The 17,035-nt window shown below is 42.5% G+C and overlaps 1 protein-coding gene across 2 annotated transcripts in view; it reads right to left on the reverse strand.

Annotated features, from left to right (window-relative positions):
- The window catches only part of KALRN (kalirin RhoGEF kinase), a 530,063-nt gene that overhangs the window by 139,096 nt on the left and 373,932 nt on the right, over positions 1–17,035 (reverse strand). For both annotated transcript variants that reach the window (XM_059820280.1, XM_059820281.1), the window contains 8 exons: positions 15,830–15,899; positions 14,030–14,119; positions 9,543–9,635; positions 8,177–8,288; positions 6,241–6,431; positions 5,719–5,820; positions 4,879–5,021; positions 3,403–3,505 (listed from right to left, as the gene is read on the reverse strand). In XM_059820280.1, the coding sequence (XP_059676263.1) occupies positions 3,403–3,505; positions 4,879–5,021; positions 5,719–5,820; positions 6,241–6,431; positions 8,177–8,288; positions 9,543–9,635; positions 14,030–14,119; positions 15,830–15,899 (904 nt within the window). The remainder of the gene's footprint in view (positions 1–3,402; positions 3,506–4,878; positions 5,022–5,718; positions 5,821–6,240; positions 6,432–8,176; positions 8,289–9,542; positions 9,636–14,029; positions 14,120–15,829; positions 15,900–17,035) is intronic.

Raw genomic sequence — 17,035 nt, forward strand, 5'->3', positions numbered from 1 at the left:
GGAATCTTTGAGAGGTTGTGGTTTTCTTTGTCTAAAACGTTGTTTGGTATTCTTGTCTCAACATTCAACTAATGCGTTAGGTAATCCTCAGGCGTAATAGCAAGATTTAGGGAAAGGACAAAGTGTGTCAGCTAAATCTTTGAATTCTTTTGCCTTCAGAGAGCAATATCAACTCTTAAATGTTACTTGAGAAATGTTTCTGGCACTGAGTTCATACACAGACAGTCCCAATGCACGGTTAATTTGCTGCCATCCTGGCACAGTGCTACCACTGCAAAGCTCCTTGCATGTGTTTGTAAATGAGGCTGCTGTGAACAGCCAGAGTTTTTAAAGGTAGGGGCTCTTTCTCCTGGCTCGTCTGGATGGAGATCTCACTGGGGCACAAAAAGAGGTCACCCACAGAGGCTACAGCTGTGAAAAAACTCAGCCTAAATTTGAACTCCTGGGAATAACTCTGCTGACTACGCTGAAGTTAAATAGGTAGGGAAACCACTATTTGCTGAACATGTTACATATCGGTGCTGTTATCAGTACCACGTGAGTTACTTATAGCATGTATGTTACAGTGTTTACCAAGCACTGTCAACTGTGCCAAGAAACCTTAGCCAGAGAGCATGATATGGTACAGTCTTCCAATGCTGATAACTCAGTACCAGTCTATGTGAGAAGATCAGTCTTCCCAGTCTGGAGCACAAGTCTGATGAGGAGCGGCTGAGGGAACTGGGGTTGTTTAGTCTGGAGAAGAGGAGGCTGAGGGGAGACCTTATCGCTCTCTACAACTACCTGAAAGGGGGTTGCAGAGAGGTGGGTGTTGGTCTCCTCTCCCATGTGACTAGAGACAGGACAAGAGCAAATGGCCTCAAGTTGCGCCAGGGTAGGTTCAGGCTGGATATTATGAAAAATTTCTTTACTGAGAGAGTGGTGAAACACTGGAACAGGCTGCCCAGGGAGGTGGTGGAGTCACCATCACTGGAGGTGTTCAAGGAACATGTGGACGTGGCATTGTGGGACATGGTTTAGTGGGCACGGTGGTGTTTGGTTGATGGTTGGACTTGGTGATCTTGCAGGTCTTTTCCGACCTTAGTGATTCTGTGATTCACTCAGATCATCCTAGAAGATAAGCAAAACTACACGCTGAAGGAAAAAATCCCATTTCAAAGTTGGAGAGTAAAATAACTTGGAATGACAGTGAAATGTTCCCATGTGGTGAAACGTCACCACTGGGAGTCTCGTGTCTTGTTAGGTCCTTGCACAGCTTTGGGATCTGCTAACACAGAGTCCTCTCACAGCAGATGCTAACACATGCAAGGGCTTTGTGCAAGCAGCATAAGAACCGAAGTCTGAACTGAGACTGAACACAGGTGTGCCTCCATTCTGCTTCAATGGGAAGCAAGCCAACTCAGCTCCATCTGTCATTAATTTGGGTAACATTGTGTAGAAAAACTGAGAGAGAACTATAAAGCGACACGGTGAGTTAATTTTCCTTGGAGCAAAGATGCAGTAATGCAGCACTCTCGGGGCTAAATTCTCCACAGTATTCTGCCATTAGCATCAGTGACAATAAGGGAACTGTTCAGCAGGAATTGCCTCTCTATCTAAGGATGATACACTAGTTACTCCGATTCGACAAAACACACACATGTATATTTAAGCTTTAGCTGCTCACTGGAATTTGTTTCTTTTCATTAAATGTATATAAGGACACACGAACACACAGATAGCCTTAAGCAAGCAAGTGAACCTACCCACCTTAAAAAAATAAAAAACATAACACAACCCTAGAACTGATTTAGCCTTACACCAGTGGTAACAATCTTTTCCCTGTACGATTTGGTGTTCAATTTATCTCGTACACATTCGCCATTCAGTTCAAACAAGGCTTTGGATAGAAATTCCTATAACCCTTTCCAGTCTTGCATCCTTAAACCAACTGTTGCCATGATGGGCTGTCTTCCAGGGTACAGCCCGATTGCTTCCTGTGGTGTTGGCACCATAGATCTTGTTTGCAGCTACAGCATGCAGTATGGAGCATCTTGCCCAGACCTTGCCCGTCTACCATAATTCATGCAACTGAGTCAATGGGCTTGGGGCAAACGAGCAAAGCTTATGTGAATGCTTAAAATTAAGCATGAGCTCAAGTACTCTACTAAGTCAGGGCCTTTCTCAGGAATGATAAATGTGAAAAACATGGAAAAGCAGGGCAAGTCCATGTGGATTGAAGACATAAGAAAACACTTCTTCGACATCAGGCAAAGTATTTGCATACATTACAGTGGCCTTAGGATTGTGAGGATTAATACTTTTCCAATGCACATTATTGCTCAAAAAAAGCAAAAGCATGGGAACATGCCTGTAAGATAAATACAACAGGTGGTCTTACAAAGGGAATTTATTTGTAATTAACTCCTGTTTCTGAGTCCAGCTTTCAAAATAACATCTGCATTGAACCTTAGTTGTGAACTTTACAACCATAAACTTGAATTCTGATTTTGTGAAGACACCCTTCTACCTTGTGTAAGTGGCAGCATGATTAAAGCCCTGACAAACAGATAAATCCATAATGGTTCTGCAGAATTTATCCTTTTGCAAGTAACATATGATTTCAAGACAACACATGAAGAGAATATGGACATTCTCTCAGTGGATCTGACAAACCCCAACAGCACAGCTAAGGTAAATTATTACTAATAAGCCCATTTACTCCTACCACCAACTGCTAATTCAGCTGAAGATCGCAGTTGGAGGTATCAGGGTGACAAATTCAAGTCAGCCATCCTAGTGGAGCTGGGAATCTGGACTCAGATCGTCTGATAAGTAAAATGACGAGTACGTACGTGCCAACAGCGTGCAGCATTCCAACAGAATCTAGTGCATCTTGGGGCCATCCGTATGCTCCACCATATGTCCGCAAGGAGAGGAGTCCAGAATCACAGTCTCTGGAAAGGGTAGGTCTCCCAGGCTCTCAAGATACCAGCCAGGATTCCAACTTTGCTGTATTAATTGGTGTGTAAGCACCTGTACTCCCCCCAACAAACTACTGATTTTAGCTCAGAGGGCAAATATGGAACATAACCAACTGTTTGCTGATTCAGAAGCTGGCTCCCACAGGACAAGTTCTACTAGGGAAGAAAAGATTGCTCTGGGCTGTGTTTCTTCAGAGCCAATTCAACCGCTATGTATTAACCACAAAGAAGCTGCGGCAACAGAGATGTTACCATGTAAACCAGCAGTACTGATGAGCACCTAGAAACAGACGGGATTTTAATAGCCTAGCATAGGGGAATACAAGTTTCGACTTGCTCAGTAGAAGACAGGTTGCTTTATTTTGCCTTCTATTCTACTCTTCACTTACATTTTTCTGGGGGGGATTAGCTGCAGTGTACTTTCACATTTCAGTCCTACCTTATCGCTATCCACTGTGTTTTGTGATGTCCTGGATGCAATGGAAATGGTGTCAGGTTGACTGCTGCCATCTCCTTGGCTGTCTGCATCATCTACTCCATCTCTGCAAAAGACGTAATAGGGAAACCATGGTGCTTACTTAACACACCACCTTGGAATGTGCACAACTTTATAGATGGATTTGAGATGTGCTGAGTCAGCATGCCAGAGCTGGCTGTGTGCTAAAATTACCTCACTGATGCAGCCCATGTTGCTATGTAGCTTGCAATTTAAAACGATGTCACCCTCAGCTATAGGGTTGGGATTAGCACATAATCACAAAGTTTGTTGCTGGAAACAGGATGGCCGTTGCCTGCGTATTTACAGCATAGAAGACTTTGGTGTTCAGAAATAGCTCTGTAATGAGGGTGTCAGGCAGAAATTTTCCTTCAATTAGATTTCTGCCTTAACCAAAACCATTCAGCCCAGGCTACAAGTGATATTGAAGGAAGGGGTATTTCTCTTGTCTCACAGGAACCACAACTTCAGGAATTTAGTACTAAGCCATAAAAATGATATCCAAACAAACATAAATAAAGACAGTACAGAGCTCTACAAGTCTACCTCTATGAGTCTGCTAACAGAGGGTATTTTCTTCTCTTTTGATGTATAGATATAGTTCTCCTAAATTTTTACTGGCCTTTCAAAATAAGCATTTAAATAAAACAAAACACATATTTAAGGACAAAGAAAAAAAAAATTAAGATCCCCGTTCTGTACTAGAAAACTGTTGTACTGGTGCAGGTCCGCAGGAAGAAATGTCTGGATCTCTGCCTTGCTACAGATCTCCTGGGTGACCTTGGTTACTCATGCTTTGGATACCTCTATATTACAGCCTGAAGTAAAAGAGTGTTAAAACTTGATGAAGAAATGGAGATGCTCAAATTACAGGTGGCTTTTGGGAATGCCAGCATGACAGCAAAAGAACAATTAATTTTCTATAATTTCTATTTAATGCAGGATTCAACGAAGTTGACAAAAATTATTTAACATAACTTCACAGGCTGAAATGAGTTTGTATTTGATGAAGAAACACAGATTCTCCACTGTAGCAATATATTACCATGACCAGCTGTGATTTTCATTGTCAAACAATTCAAAATGCCAAACAGGGAAAAAAAAAAATCTGTTAGTACTCAAATGTGAAGAAGTAAATTCTACTTTGGGAAAGAAACATAACCCTGGACTCTGAAGAATTTTTACTGTTCATTTCTCTCCAATACTTTGGAGTACTAAAATAAGAGACCTTTGTATGTATATCACAGAAAAGCTTTCTAGATACTTTTGCCAAGACAACATATAAAAAACAAAGATGATGAAAACTGCTTTTTTAGTAAAAAAAAGTAAGTGAATCCAGTCAAAAGCGCACAGACGCTACACTGCTGTTGGTCGAGAAAACACTAGTGATTTCACGTTATATGGAATGACTGAGGTTACCTTCTACTGTTGTTTCGCTGCTTTGATGGTGTCTTGGGGAGCTGAATTGGCTCTTTCAGAGCTCCTTTCAGATGGATAATCCTTTCTTGAATGACTTCCCGGATATTTTTGATCCATTCCTGTTTTGTTTCAATACTGGATGCCTAAAGTTCCACAAGGCAGAAAGACAGACACTTTATCATATTCTCAGCATGTCACCTCCTATGTAGAAGAATCGTGGTTGGCTGATGAAAATGCATGATTAACTGTTTCTCCTCTCTGCTGTATTGTTTCAGCTGCTGGAATACCTGGTAACCCCAGGAGAACTGAGGTATTTTTACCAGACCTACTTGGCAAGCAACAGTAAAGCAGCTAAGCTCTGGATAAATATATTTAATACTAGCAATACAGCATGCTCTGTGGAGGGGAAACAGGTTATCAGTGCACAGCTGGGATTTCCTCAGACAAAGTAACTATAACATGAATTCCTCATTAGAAACTCACTTGACAGAAACGGCTGTCAGGTCTGGAGGTCTGAGGAATAGGTTGATTGTCTATAAGCCCAGTGGCAAAGGACTAACAGAATTACATCTCCCACCCTGAGATGTGCCCTGTGTCAGTGTGCAGCTGCTCAACCCAGGTTGCAAGAGGAGATGCAATTTCAGCAAGGCTGCACAACTGCACTGTCTTGATTCATACTGAGGCCTTAGAGCTGAATTGCTCCTGATGCAGGCATGACCCTGCTGACAGACATGGAAGCCATGCGAATATGAGGAGGGAAGAAACTGACCTTTCATTTAGTGCTCCCAAGGCCTCAACTAGCAGCTCTAAAGGCAAAGAAAACAAGCAGAAAAGACTTACTTTCAGCACTGTTTTATTGTCTGAGGATGGTGTTCGTCCAGACCACAAAGCAAATTTACAGGGATCTCCTTCAACATGTTCAGTCACTCCCAGTTCTGAGGTCTAGTGTGGAGGAGAGAGGACGAGAGATTTCATACACACGAAGCCTCATGAGTCCAGAAAACTTTACATTTGTAGGGAGAAGTGGGGAGGCAGGAATGGATAGGGGAGTGAGATCTTGTCTCTGCTTTGCTACACACAGATAAAAGAAACAGAAAACCACCAGGCTATGGCAAGGAAGTGAATGGCTTGAGTGATCCCCCTTGCGTTTCCCACCCACCCTTCGCATCTCACTATCTTAAACCTCTCCAGACTCACTGCGAGCTTGGCTTCCAGGTGAGCCCCGCAGGGCCCAGAGCCAGCTCTTCCAGGTGGCATGAGTATCTCCAACCCAGCATGGGGACATGTGAGACATCCCCCAAACTCCACCTCTACCTACAAGAAACACAACACCCAGAATATTTTCTTTGCAGCCACACCTACCAGTAACTTGTTCTTGTAAACATATTTTGTGTGTCCTGAAGAATCTTTGATCTCTTTGCTAAACACCAAAGAGATTTCAAAGAGAAACAAATGCCTCTCACGGCCTTTCCGAATGAGAGATTTGGGATCCCACACTTGGAAGGAATCCTGAAGAATCAGCTCTCCCTGGACATCCAGGTTCTCATCAAACCCTAAAACCACAAAATACATTGACTTGCATTTGTTCTTGGGACAGTAATGCCCAGAAACACCAGAGCAGTAAGGACTTGAAATAAGTCTATTTTTTAATGCATATTCTGAAAGGACATTAATGGGCATCCATTGCACCAGTGAAAATATTTTTCTTTTTTTTTCCTACTGCAACGATATAATTATTTCATCGGAGGCAAATATGTCATATATGCTAAATGAGACTACTGCTAAAGTGTAGCAGTAATTAAAGATAAAAATTATAAAGGTTTAAGTGGTGACTACTGTACACAGAACTGCAATGCAACGAATCTTATGCACATCAATGCAAATTCAGAGAAACATAACACGTGGTGGCTGGAAGTGCCCCATCATACCGTGATGCCTTCAAGTATGCTAACCCAACCTTCAAGGGCCTGTGAGTCCACAGCAGCAGCATGGGGGAGCTACATCTATGAGGGTGAATTGGCGTGGTGTCTGAAACAAGCTTTCCAGGAGGAGTTTCTCCTCTTCCAAGCTGCATGTCAAAAACCTTCACATGGCTGAGGATCACAGGACTCCTTCCACATAACTGGGAGGCTTGAAGGAAAAGGGAGTCCCTAGTGCAAGGTCCCCTCCAAGCTGCTGTCTCAGCAGCTTGTGGGTCACACTTCTCTCCAGAGCTAAGGACTTCTCCTGCACCCGCACAGGCTGCTGTTGCTCATGCCAGATAGCCCTGGGAGAGCAGCAAGCAGCCCTGGTTCCTGCTCCAAATATTCAGGAATAATGTTTTATTCAGAAGACAACTGTCCAAGTGCTTGTCTACCCTAACAAAGTCACACCTGCTTCTTTATTATTGCATGGTGCTGGTCATCTCCTGGGGACAGATTATCCAGGCGTTATTTTGGGAAACCTTGCTTTTCACCAGACACCACAGTTAAAATCATCTTTATAGTGTTTCTACCTATGCTGGGTCAGTTTGCCCCCCTGCAATTTTAATCACCTAACGTGCTGCTTAGCTTATGGCACCATTTCCTTTTTCTTGCCTGTTTTAGTACTCTTCTTATTTCCTGGTTCTGACTCAAGCCAGGCTGGAAATGATTTTCCCAGGCCAAGAAAATGTTTCAGAGACAATAAAGCATCTCTGTCCAGAATAAAATTTTTAAATTTTAGAAATACTCCACACATCAAAAAACCAATAAAAGACTTAACTTTGGGGCAATCAAAATATTTTTTTTCCTGTAATTTTGAAATATTTTTTAATAATACTTTTTTTTTTAATCTTTGGGATAATTATACTAACATTTTGAAACACAAGCTGTTTTGACTCAGAAAGCCAGAACTTTTTCTTTTTGAAATGTCAAGACAGTATTTAGAAATGTTTTCATCCAATAATCGTTACGGCTGCCAGCAGCTAAACTGATACTGTTTCAGGAGGGGTTTTTTTTTGTTTCATTAAGCAAAAATGTTTTAACCAAATATATATATACCTTGTATACATACACACACATGTATGTACATATATATACACATATAAATACATATATACACACGCATAAGATATAAATAAATAAAACCCCAATACTTCCTAGCCAGCTTTATTCTTCCAAGACTTTTGGAGAAATATCAGAAAGGAATGAGGAAGTACCTGAAAATCAATCAACGGTATTGCTACAGTCAACCTGTACTAACTCTCTACACAAGTTACAAGAAGGCTTCATTTATCAGCGGGTCCCTCCCCTGCCCCAGCCACCTGCCCATCTGCTACCTTCCAGCATGCTGACGTGCATTGCGTCATTGGCCTTCTTTGGGACACTGAGCATCACTTCCAGACCATCTTTGAGTTCCCCTTTGCCCTCCTCGCAGCAGGTTAGCAGTTCCTAAGAAGCAATGTAGAACACTTATAAACAAACTCTGGCAAACATGCTGGCTTTATATCCGATCGTGTTACTTAGTACATGCAACTGCTTTGCTAACAGTGACAGGAGAAAGCTTAACTGCATCAAAACCCACTGTGGATGCTCACAGATAGTGGGGACCAAATGCGAATGACTACAAAGCAAGACAAAACAAGGTGCTCTTGAGTGAGACTGTGCACTCAGAAGATTTCTGGGGACTTATGCCTATGCAGCAGACATCGGTCAGTCGGCTGGTTGCAGGGACCCCTGCCTGATCCAGCAGTACTGCTGAATACCGCAGAGCAGGCAGGGCTGGCAGTATGCTGTGTCCAGGGCAGGGAGTCCCTTCAGGAAAGATTCACCTGAGGAGGAAACCAAAGGGGTGATGACTGAAGGGGTGTTTTAGCCTCCCCATTAGCAGACGATTTGTGCAGTGCAGGCTCGTTGTCCCACAGCACTCACACAGGTAAACCTGTGTGTTGTTTCAGTAAACTGGTACAAAACACAGATTTGTCAACACACTGAATGTACTCACTAAGTACCTTCCTAGTACAGCATATCACTCCTTTGGTATATACACAGGAAGCTTTAAAGAGATGCAAGTATTATATCTGGGTCCTAGCTTTTCAAAGTCAGAATCTGCCTCTTCCCTCATCCCTCAGATATTTTTTATTCTCTGGTTTACTAGTTTTGAAGTGAACTGTGGTTGGTTAACTTAGATCTAAAATTCACCTACTCACAAGATACTGCAAAAAACTGTAACCAATTTACAACAAACCAACAAAAGTGTTTTTTTTTAACGGGAAGTGTTAATGTTCCACTTGGAAGTCCTTTGCTTTGTATATGAACCTTTTCTCTGTTTTTCAAACACAAAACTCTCATCTCCCAAACAGAATCTAACGCCAGTGAAGGGGTCCTAGACAAGAGTCAGTGAAATTTCCTGAAGTTCATTACTGCTGTCATTGAAGCCTTTAATCAAATTATTACATGTCACAAACTTAGCAAAAAGGTTTTTACTGTTTGTTTTTTTCTTTCTGTGAGTCTTTTCCTTTGAAACACCCAACCTGATTTTACACTTGGTTGCCACGCTCAGGCCTGGGAAGTAGGAGTAGCAGCTCAGCAGTAGCTGCTTACAGGTCATGAACAGGTGATGAAGCAGCTCCCTTAAAAATAAATTAACTCATCACACCTGGGAACTGCTCTGCATGAGCTGATTTGGGCAGCTCACTAAGGTACCTTCAGTAGGAGTTGGTATTTTGTGATCCTCTGGACAGGCTTGATTAAATAAGAAGAGATAGAGTTGGCCAGACCGTGTCTTTGCTGAATTTCCTAGAAGAGACAAAAACAGCAGTCAGTGATGGAAAACTATTAACCTCCTGCTAGACAGAACCACCCATAACTAATTTTAGCTCTGGATATCTGCATTTCTTTGTTTAGTTTTTTAACTCTCTTTAAGCTCACATGCAAATAACTGTGGTGTCAGAGAGGCTGGCAATAAACTGCAGAGTCCCCCTAAGGCCACTTAAACTGCAGGGGCCCTACGCAAGTCAAGCTAAGGCTGTGTTGAGTAAACTACGCAGGCTTCGATTTAAATATGACTTATCTGTCAAGTCACTTGGTTTCTCCTAGCTATGAAGGCTGAAAGCAGAATCTTAACATTCAATTAAAATGGAGTGACATTAAATTAAATTGCATGCATAGGGTGTAATTTAGCTGTCTAAACATAAGCATCTAGTACTATTTGAGAGCCCTGGGGTAGCTGACATATCCACATGGGAGTACCAGATCTGACACAGTGCTGACAGACCTGTGCTATTCTGAGGTGGCAGCTGGGGGCCAGGAGAGATACCCTTATGATACCTTTTATAGCACTGAGTACTTCTGGTTTGTCACCTGAATCTCAACCAAAATGTCTGTGCTGATTAGTGTGATGTGCTCATGAACTTCTGGAGACATTGCAGATAGGCACCTGGTGAGGTCTGCAAAGGGCCCAGCTGCCTCCCTCCAACTGGTTCCAGTGGGAGTTAGGAGCGCCTGAAAATCCTACAGGACCCTAATGCACATATGTAGCCATCTAAAAGACTTCAAACTCATGTTCCACAGGGACAGATTCTCTGCTGAAATGGGACAGGCTGGAATTCCTTCTCTCTCTGCCAGGCCCTGGGCATGCCTCCCCTTGCTCCTGGCCATCAGGAAATCCTCAGTTCCCAAGGCAGCAGATGGGGAGGGGGAATGGGACTTATCTCCAGCTACTGGAGGGTAAATCTGAGGTTGTAAAGGGAAGAAGTTACAGAAGATGAAGGGGAAAGAGCTGCCAAGAACGGAGATTTTCTTTCTCTATACAGTCTGATTTTCTGCTGAGTACTAGGGAGGTTACTGGTTTTTTTAGCTCCAGTGTTTATGCTGGGATGCAAAAATAGCCAGTTTTCACACAATGCGCCAACAGATTATTCTTTTTTTTGTACTAGGCAAGTGTGTTTTAGAAAAGAAATATCTCTGGTGCCATGAACAAGACCCAAAAGGAAAGGAGCTCTGTGTGGGGGTTAATAGAGTTTGCATGAAGCTGAGTAATGGCTGGCTCCAAACAGGGACAGTGTCTGCAGAGCACGTGGCTGGGACTCAATTAGTAACGGCGGGAGCCAGCGAGACCTCTGCCATGTCTGTGAACTTCCTGGAGCTGGCTAAGTACACTTGTTTTTGTAGGATCCAAGTAATGAATTTAGCGCTGTTCCTTCCTCCCAGCTCTGTGAATGGCAGGGCACGCTCCCAGCAAGATGCCTCCCCTTCAGGCATTCCTTGCTCTGCCAGGATGCTCCCCAGTCAGACTGAGCGGAGACCGAGTGGGTTGGTGGGGCGACAGTTGTCCCTGCTGCATAGAAACCTGCAGCAGAGAAGCAATAGCACTGCTACATGGCAATCAGACAAATACACTGCTGGAAAGGGACCTTCTTTGGTCCCTGAAGTGTTGGAGTAAGGTGGCAGCCTGCTGGAGTGTGTCTTGGTTGGCTTTGTAACAACTGGCGAGGTCTGAAGTTACTGTGGGTGGAGGTGGAAATGCAGAGGTCTGTGCAGGGTAGAGCATGGTAGTGCAGACATTTCTCACATACCTCTAAGTAACATGAAGCAGAGAGGTATCTGAGCTAGCTTTGAAGCAGCTGGCAGGTTTCAGAAGCAAGCTAGCCACAGGGCTCTGTGTTCTCTACTTTGCCCTGCTTCTTGTTTAAAGCAAGCTTCGTTCATGTTATGGTGCACCATGGCTCACCATTAGACACAACTTTAGTTATTCCTTGGGTGGAAAAGTGTCCCAAGGTCCTGGAAGAAATGAAGGTATCAGGCAGGCTCTATGTGCTGGCAGTTGTGTGTTGCAAACCAGATGAGCTGCAGAACGGGATCAATGGGTAGTCTTACATGCAATGACAGAATCCCAGAAAAACACCAAAAAAATCCTCTGCGTAGGGTTGCATAGGACCCTCAGAGGCCCTTGGATGGACAACATGGAGACAGGAATACTTGAATACCACTTCATACCATAAGAATGGCTGAATTTACTGTGAAGCAGTGATAAAGTGCCCAGATTTTGTATCAAATGTCTAAAGAGATTCACAAATTAAGTCATCTAATTGTGTCCAGTTGTTTAGCAGGAGGATAAATTGCATCCTGAACTGAGTGTACAGACAAATGGCTTGCTGAGTAGACGGATTCAGCACTAAAAACCTCATGAAACATTTAGGTTTTGTAATGCACGACACAAATCTTTGGTGAGCAATTTCAGAAAAAATATTACTAAGGAGAACTGAGACCCTACTTGTGCCTCTGCCTATTTCCTAAGGGACACTCTATAGCTCAGCGGAGAAACTCTCCAGGAACTATCATCCATGCAGAAACACAATGCTCTGCAATGCTACCAAAGTCAATGAGCTTTACTATGTTTCACTCTGTAAATGCTCGTCATGCAAATGAAAGGTGCCCTGTGGCTTTCTGAATATAACAATTGATCTTTTCCAAGATTTAAAGGAAAAAAATTTTCAAAATAGCAGAAGCATATAGATGACTGAACCAAACTCTGTCTTTGTCCTGAGGACCAAAGCTGGCTTAAATAACAGACACTAAAATCAACTCTATCACCTCAATAGTATGCTGATTTCCACCAGCTGAAGCCCTTGCAATGAGCCCTGAAGCTGAAAATTTTCCAGGGGTTTGAAGGGTTCAGACAGATTACTGGGACTACTTGTTTTCATCTCAAAGGTGGCTTTCTATGATGATTTATGCAAATTAAGGGGTTGTACACTTGTCATCTTCAAGCAGGCTTCTTACTAAGGAGTGTTATTCTAGATAACTCTCTGTCATCACCAGGGTGTTTTAGGAAATTCCATGTTCTTCCTGGAAGAAAAGAACCAGCTATTTCCTCCATATTCCTTGGGCCAGACTATTCCCTGTCCTGCCACTTAACCACTGCCACTCCAAGATCAAGATAAGAGGGATCTACAGGTACTTTGCACTACCTTAGTCAGATTGAGTGACTTCTAGAGGATTTTTTTGGGGGGATAGCCAGCTTTCTCTTTTTGCACAGGCATCACTGGGTAGTCCAGCACAATTCCCACCAATGGAAGGAAAACATCTCCCCTTGCAAAACAGCAGACGCTGACACATGAATACTCTCTATTAAGCAACATCAGGCAGGTTTCTAGCCCATATACAGAGCTAGAGTGGAACAGCTTAGCAGAGGAAATGCTTTTAACCTGTGCGAACAACACTGATAGACACCTAAGGCAGCTCAAACCCTCTACGAGTCACCAACCCCTACAAACCATTCAACAGGCTCAAGCGCCACCTCCTGGAAAATCCCTTTCAGTTCAAGTCTACTTTTAGACCATTTGGTAACAAGGCAAAAAACAAGGCAAAAGAAAAAGGCGTTCATCACTTTTCTTCTGGCTCACGTGAGATCTTTCAGTGTTGATTTTCATTGAAATGCTATAACCATGGGCACATACGAAACTGAGGAGCTGATTCATGTCAGGCAGGTTGGAGTCTGCTGAGTGGTTGCATTTGTAAAAAGATTTTCAGTGCTTTGGAAAAGAAGTCTTAGCATTTTTTCAGAAAGGCAACTAATTAAAGCTATAAGCTACCAGACAAGCATGGCAAAATGGAGGAGGTTCCAAAAATCAGAAGGAAAGCTTAGTTTAAAAGTAGTCAAAAACTTTAAAGATTTTTCTCAGCCTACAAAACTGGGTTTGGAACTGGCAAATGTTTATCACCAGGTGTAGTGCTTTTAAGTGAAACAGTCTAATTGCAGTGAATGGAGTCCCTTACTAGCATGGGGAAGCAAATGTTTAATAGGGTGGGTAAAATTTGCACAACAGGAGGACACAATCTTGTTTTGGACTTAGGGATTTCATGTCATAAAATATAATGGGATCTGCTTTTCATTTTACCACTAAACCCAGAAGTAGAGAGTACATCTAAACCAGATCTTTAGAAAGAAATGGGTCTGAAAAATGCACAAAGGTTCCCATAAGAATGTGTGTCTCCATTAAAAACTATTTGCCACACCGATGAAGATCACACAGCACACCATACCCTATCAGTTTTCACAGCATGCGATATCTGCAATGGAAAGAAAAACCCAAGTGCCAAAGCACAAAAGGAACCCATTGCTCAGATGTAAAGAGGAGGTGTTTCAGCTGCACTATGCATGCTGAAGGAAAACGGCAATGGCTGCTTACATCAAAGAAAGTCCCTGCGTGTTCCAGGATGAGCTGGCTGGAGTCAGGCTTGTTTTTGCAGTAGGTGACATACATCTGAAATTTATCTGCCTGTGAAAACAAACACCGAGGGAAAAGCAAGATAAGCTATTTCTCTGCTCGCACAGTCTTTCATTAAGGCTCACCAGGATAAATACAGGTGATAAACCCCCACCTCTCAAAGCAACATAAGAATTGCAATTTAAGAACAGAAGACTTGTAGACGGTTCATACCTTACCTGAGCAGTTCTGATGGGAATGAGGTGCACCGTGTAACAGCTGTGGAGGCTTTCTTTAACAAGTGTCTCAGAGGGAAGGCCTAAAACTTTAATCCAGCTATAAAATAATTTCTAAGAGCTCTAACAATGTTATGCAGATTGTATCCATAAGTCTGCAGGTCTCAAAACCCAGTCATGAAATGTTGGCTCTATCACCTACTTGCAGATAAAGCCACGTGTAGAAACTCTGGGCAAAAGACTCACCTAACTTAAACTGGCAGGAGCCAGTATTTTTGACTTCAGACTGGCTCGGATTTGTGACGTCTGGCCCAAACTTGCCTTTCCTACCTTGATTCAGACTTAAATGTCTCAAACTTTATGTTGTGCTAGGAGTGTTTTGCATTTCATTTCCTAATTTATTTATTTTTAAGAGGAAATTAAAAGCATCTGCGCACTCCTGCCTTAGAGCCGTTTCGTATTATTGAACTCTGGTCTCATGGAGAGGCAGGCAAACAGAAGACGAGGATGACCTCCTTTTATTACTATTGCATTTTTTTATACTAGGAATCTAAATAACAGCACCCTACAATTGGGCAGACACCTTTGTATGTATGTCTGTAACCATACACACAGCTCTGGACATGTACTATTGCTGAGATGATGTGGTAATATCTTAAAGGTACCATGAAGATTTTGCACAGAACAATAAGTAAATGTGTCCATCTTTCATAAATATGTAACCTCTTCTTTGTAAACAATATTTCTGAATACATTTCATCAATATTTGTGTCATGTTTTTAAATTAAAAGCCCATTTGAAATCATCCAAACACGCTAATTTTTTTGGTAAGTGAAAATGTTCCATAATGACTTTTAAAATACTAATTCCCAGCTTTGAAATATGAATAAAACCATCAGAGAAAACATGAAGATGGCTGACTTGTGTGGTAAATATTTTGAAAAGAGAACAGCCTTCACACAGATAAATTACTGTAGCCAATTCCTGGAACATCCCATGCCCATGAAGACTCTTAGCATCAAGATTTCAAAGTCCTGTTGGAAATTATCCTGGCATTGGGTAATGGAATGGAGAGCACAGTGGCTCAGCAATTTGACACTAATTTCTGAAGAAAAATGTTGATAAGTTGTTCATGCCTTTGTAGAGGTCTCATGGCATGACTAAAATTCTCTAAGAAGGGTATATTAATATTTTAAATGTCTGTCCTCCCAGGGCCCCTCCCAAATAAATGAATGTCAACCCTAAATACAGGTTTGGTCTGACGAAGTCCTGTTAAACAGGAACCAGCAGAGGTAAAAGCTGTGCTTCTCAGTGCAGGACAAGGAGAGATGCTCTGGAAAGCCTTCACACCATTGCTCAGGAGAAGACTTAAGGGAGGGAACATTTCACCCTGGGAGAGGTGAAGGACAAAGCAGTCGTACTTACAGATTACCTCCTAATCTCACTTATCACAAAGGATGAAACCCTTGCACCAATTCCCAGCTTGTTTCCATCTATGCTGGAGGAATTAATTTTAATAAATAATGAAAAGAAGAAGCCTCATTACCCAGGTGACGAAGCAGTGGCCCACATCCTCAGGCAGTTGTTCGTATTTCTCTAGTTCTTTCAGAAAAATGCTGAAAAAAGACGACACCGATATAATTAGTTATAGTCAAATACCCAGGAGAAGCAGAATGACCAATGAGTTAATCAGTGCTAATGATCGATACTTGTATCTTGATTATGATGCTAATCAAGTGTCCTGCCAGTGGAAGAAGTGTGTCCTTGCCAAGGTAGGCTTTGGGTTTTGAGCACAGTCATGCCTGACTCAACTAGAGAGGAAAAGGTAGCAATCCCTAGTAGGGGGTCAGTGTATGCAGGACTGCAAAGTGATATTCAAGAACCAGATCATGAGTCTTCAAAAAGATCTTGTGCAGTGGTTCAGAGGAAGAGCAAAAAAAAGAAGCCCAAAGCTGCCAGCTTTCCATCACCAAACTCAGCACACTGGGCGAAGGACAATTTAAACAAGCTTGATACTTCATAGGTAAGTAGTAAACTCCCAAAATACAACTCTCTCCCAACACCTTGTACTATGAGTGACATCTCTGTTTGCAGATAGAGCCCTGTACAATGCCTGGGTGGAAAGAAGAATGTGAAACAGAAGTTGCAGAAGGAGAAGCAACTGAATGTGCTGTCTACCCAGCCCTGAATCAAGCTGGGGGATGCCTTAACGTCACCAGCCAAAGGAGAAGATTGTGTAGGATGCTGCTGGAGGCAAGGAGAGGGCAATTTATTTTCGCATTGCTAGAAGTTTTAGTGGGAAAAGGATTATGCAGATGCAGCAGGCTGGAGGAGGGTGGGTCAGAGAAAGGACAAATTACAGCAGCAGGGAGCTGAGGGCCATGACTGAGGGTTGAAGGGGTGTTAGCTGGGAGCAAGGGAAAGTCAAAAAGGAGAGTAATCAGATGGCATCAGTGAGGGTCACTAGAAAGAAGATATAGCACCACAAAGAGAGGGGAAGTGGAAAGGCAATTGGGTGATCCTAGCATAGTTTTAAATGGGACAATAATACTTACCCATATGACAGGGCAATTCTTGTAGGCTGGAAGTCAATTCATCTATTATTTAAAGGCCTTTTTAATGTAATATGTAGTTTGAATCTACAATCCTGATATGCTTTGAAGCTGCTTGCACAAAAGCATGCATATGGCAGCCTCTGCTAGACCATATTTATGTGTACGTGATAACCATATTTATGTGTATGTAGTGGCAC

Source organism: Gavia stellata, chromosome 8, assembly GCF_030936135.1.
Source record: "Gavia stellata isolate bGavSte3 chromosome 8, bGavSte3.hap2, whole genome shotgun sequence".
Classification (NCBI taxonomy): Eukaryota; Metazoa; Chordata; class Aves; order Gaviiformes; family Gaviidae; genus Gavia; species Gavia stellata.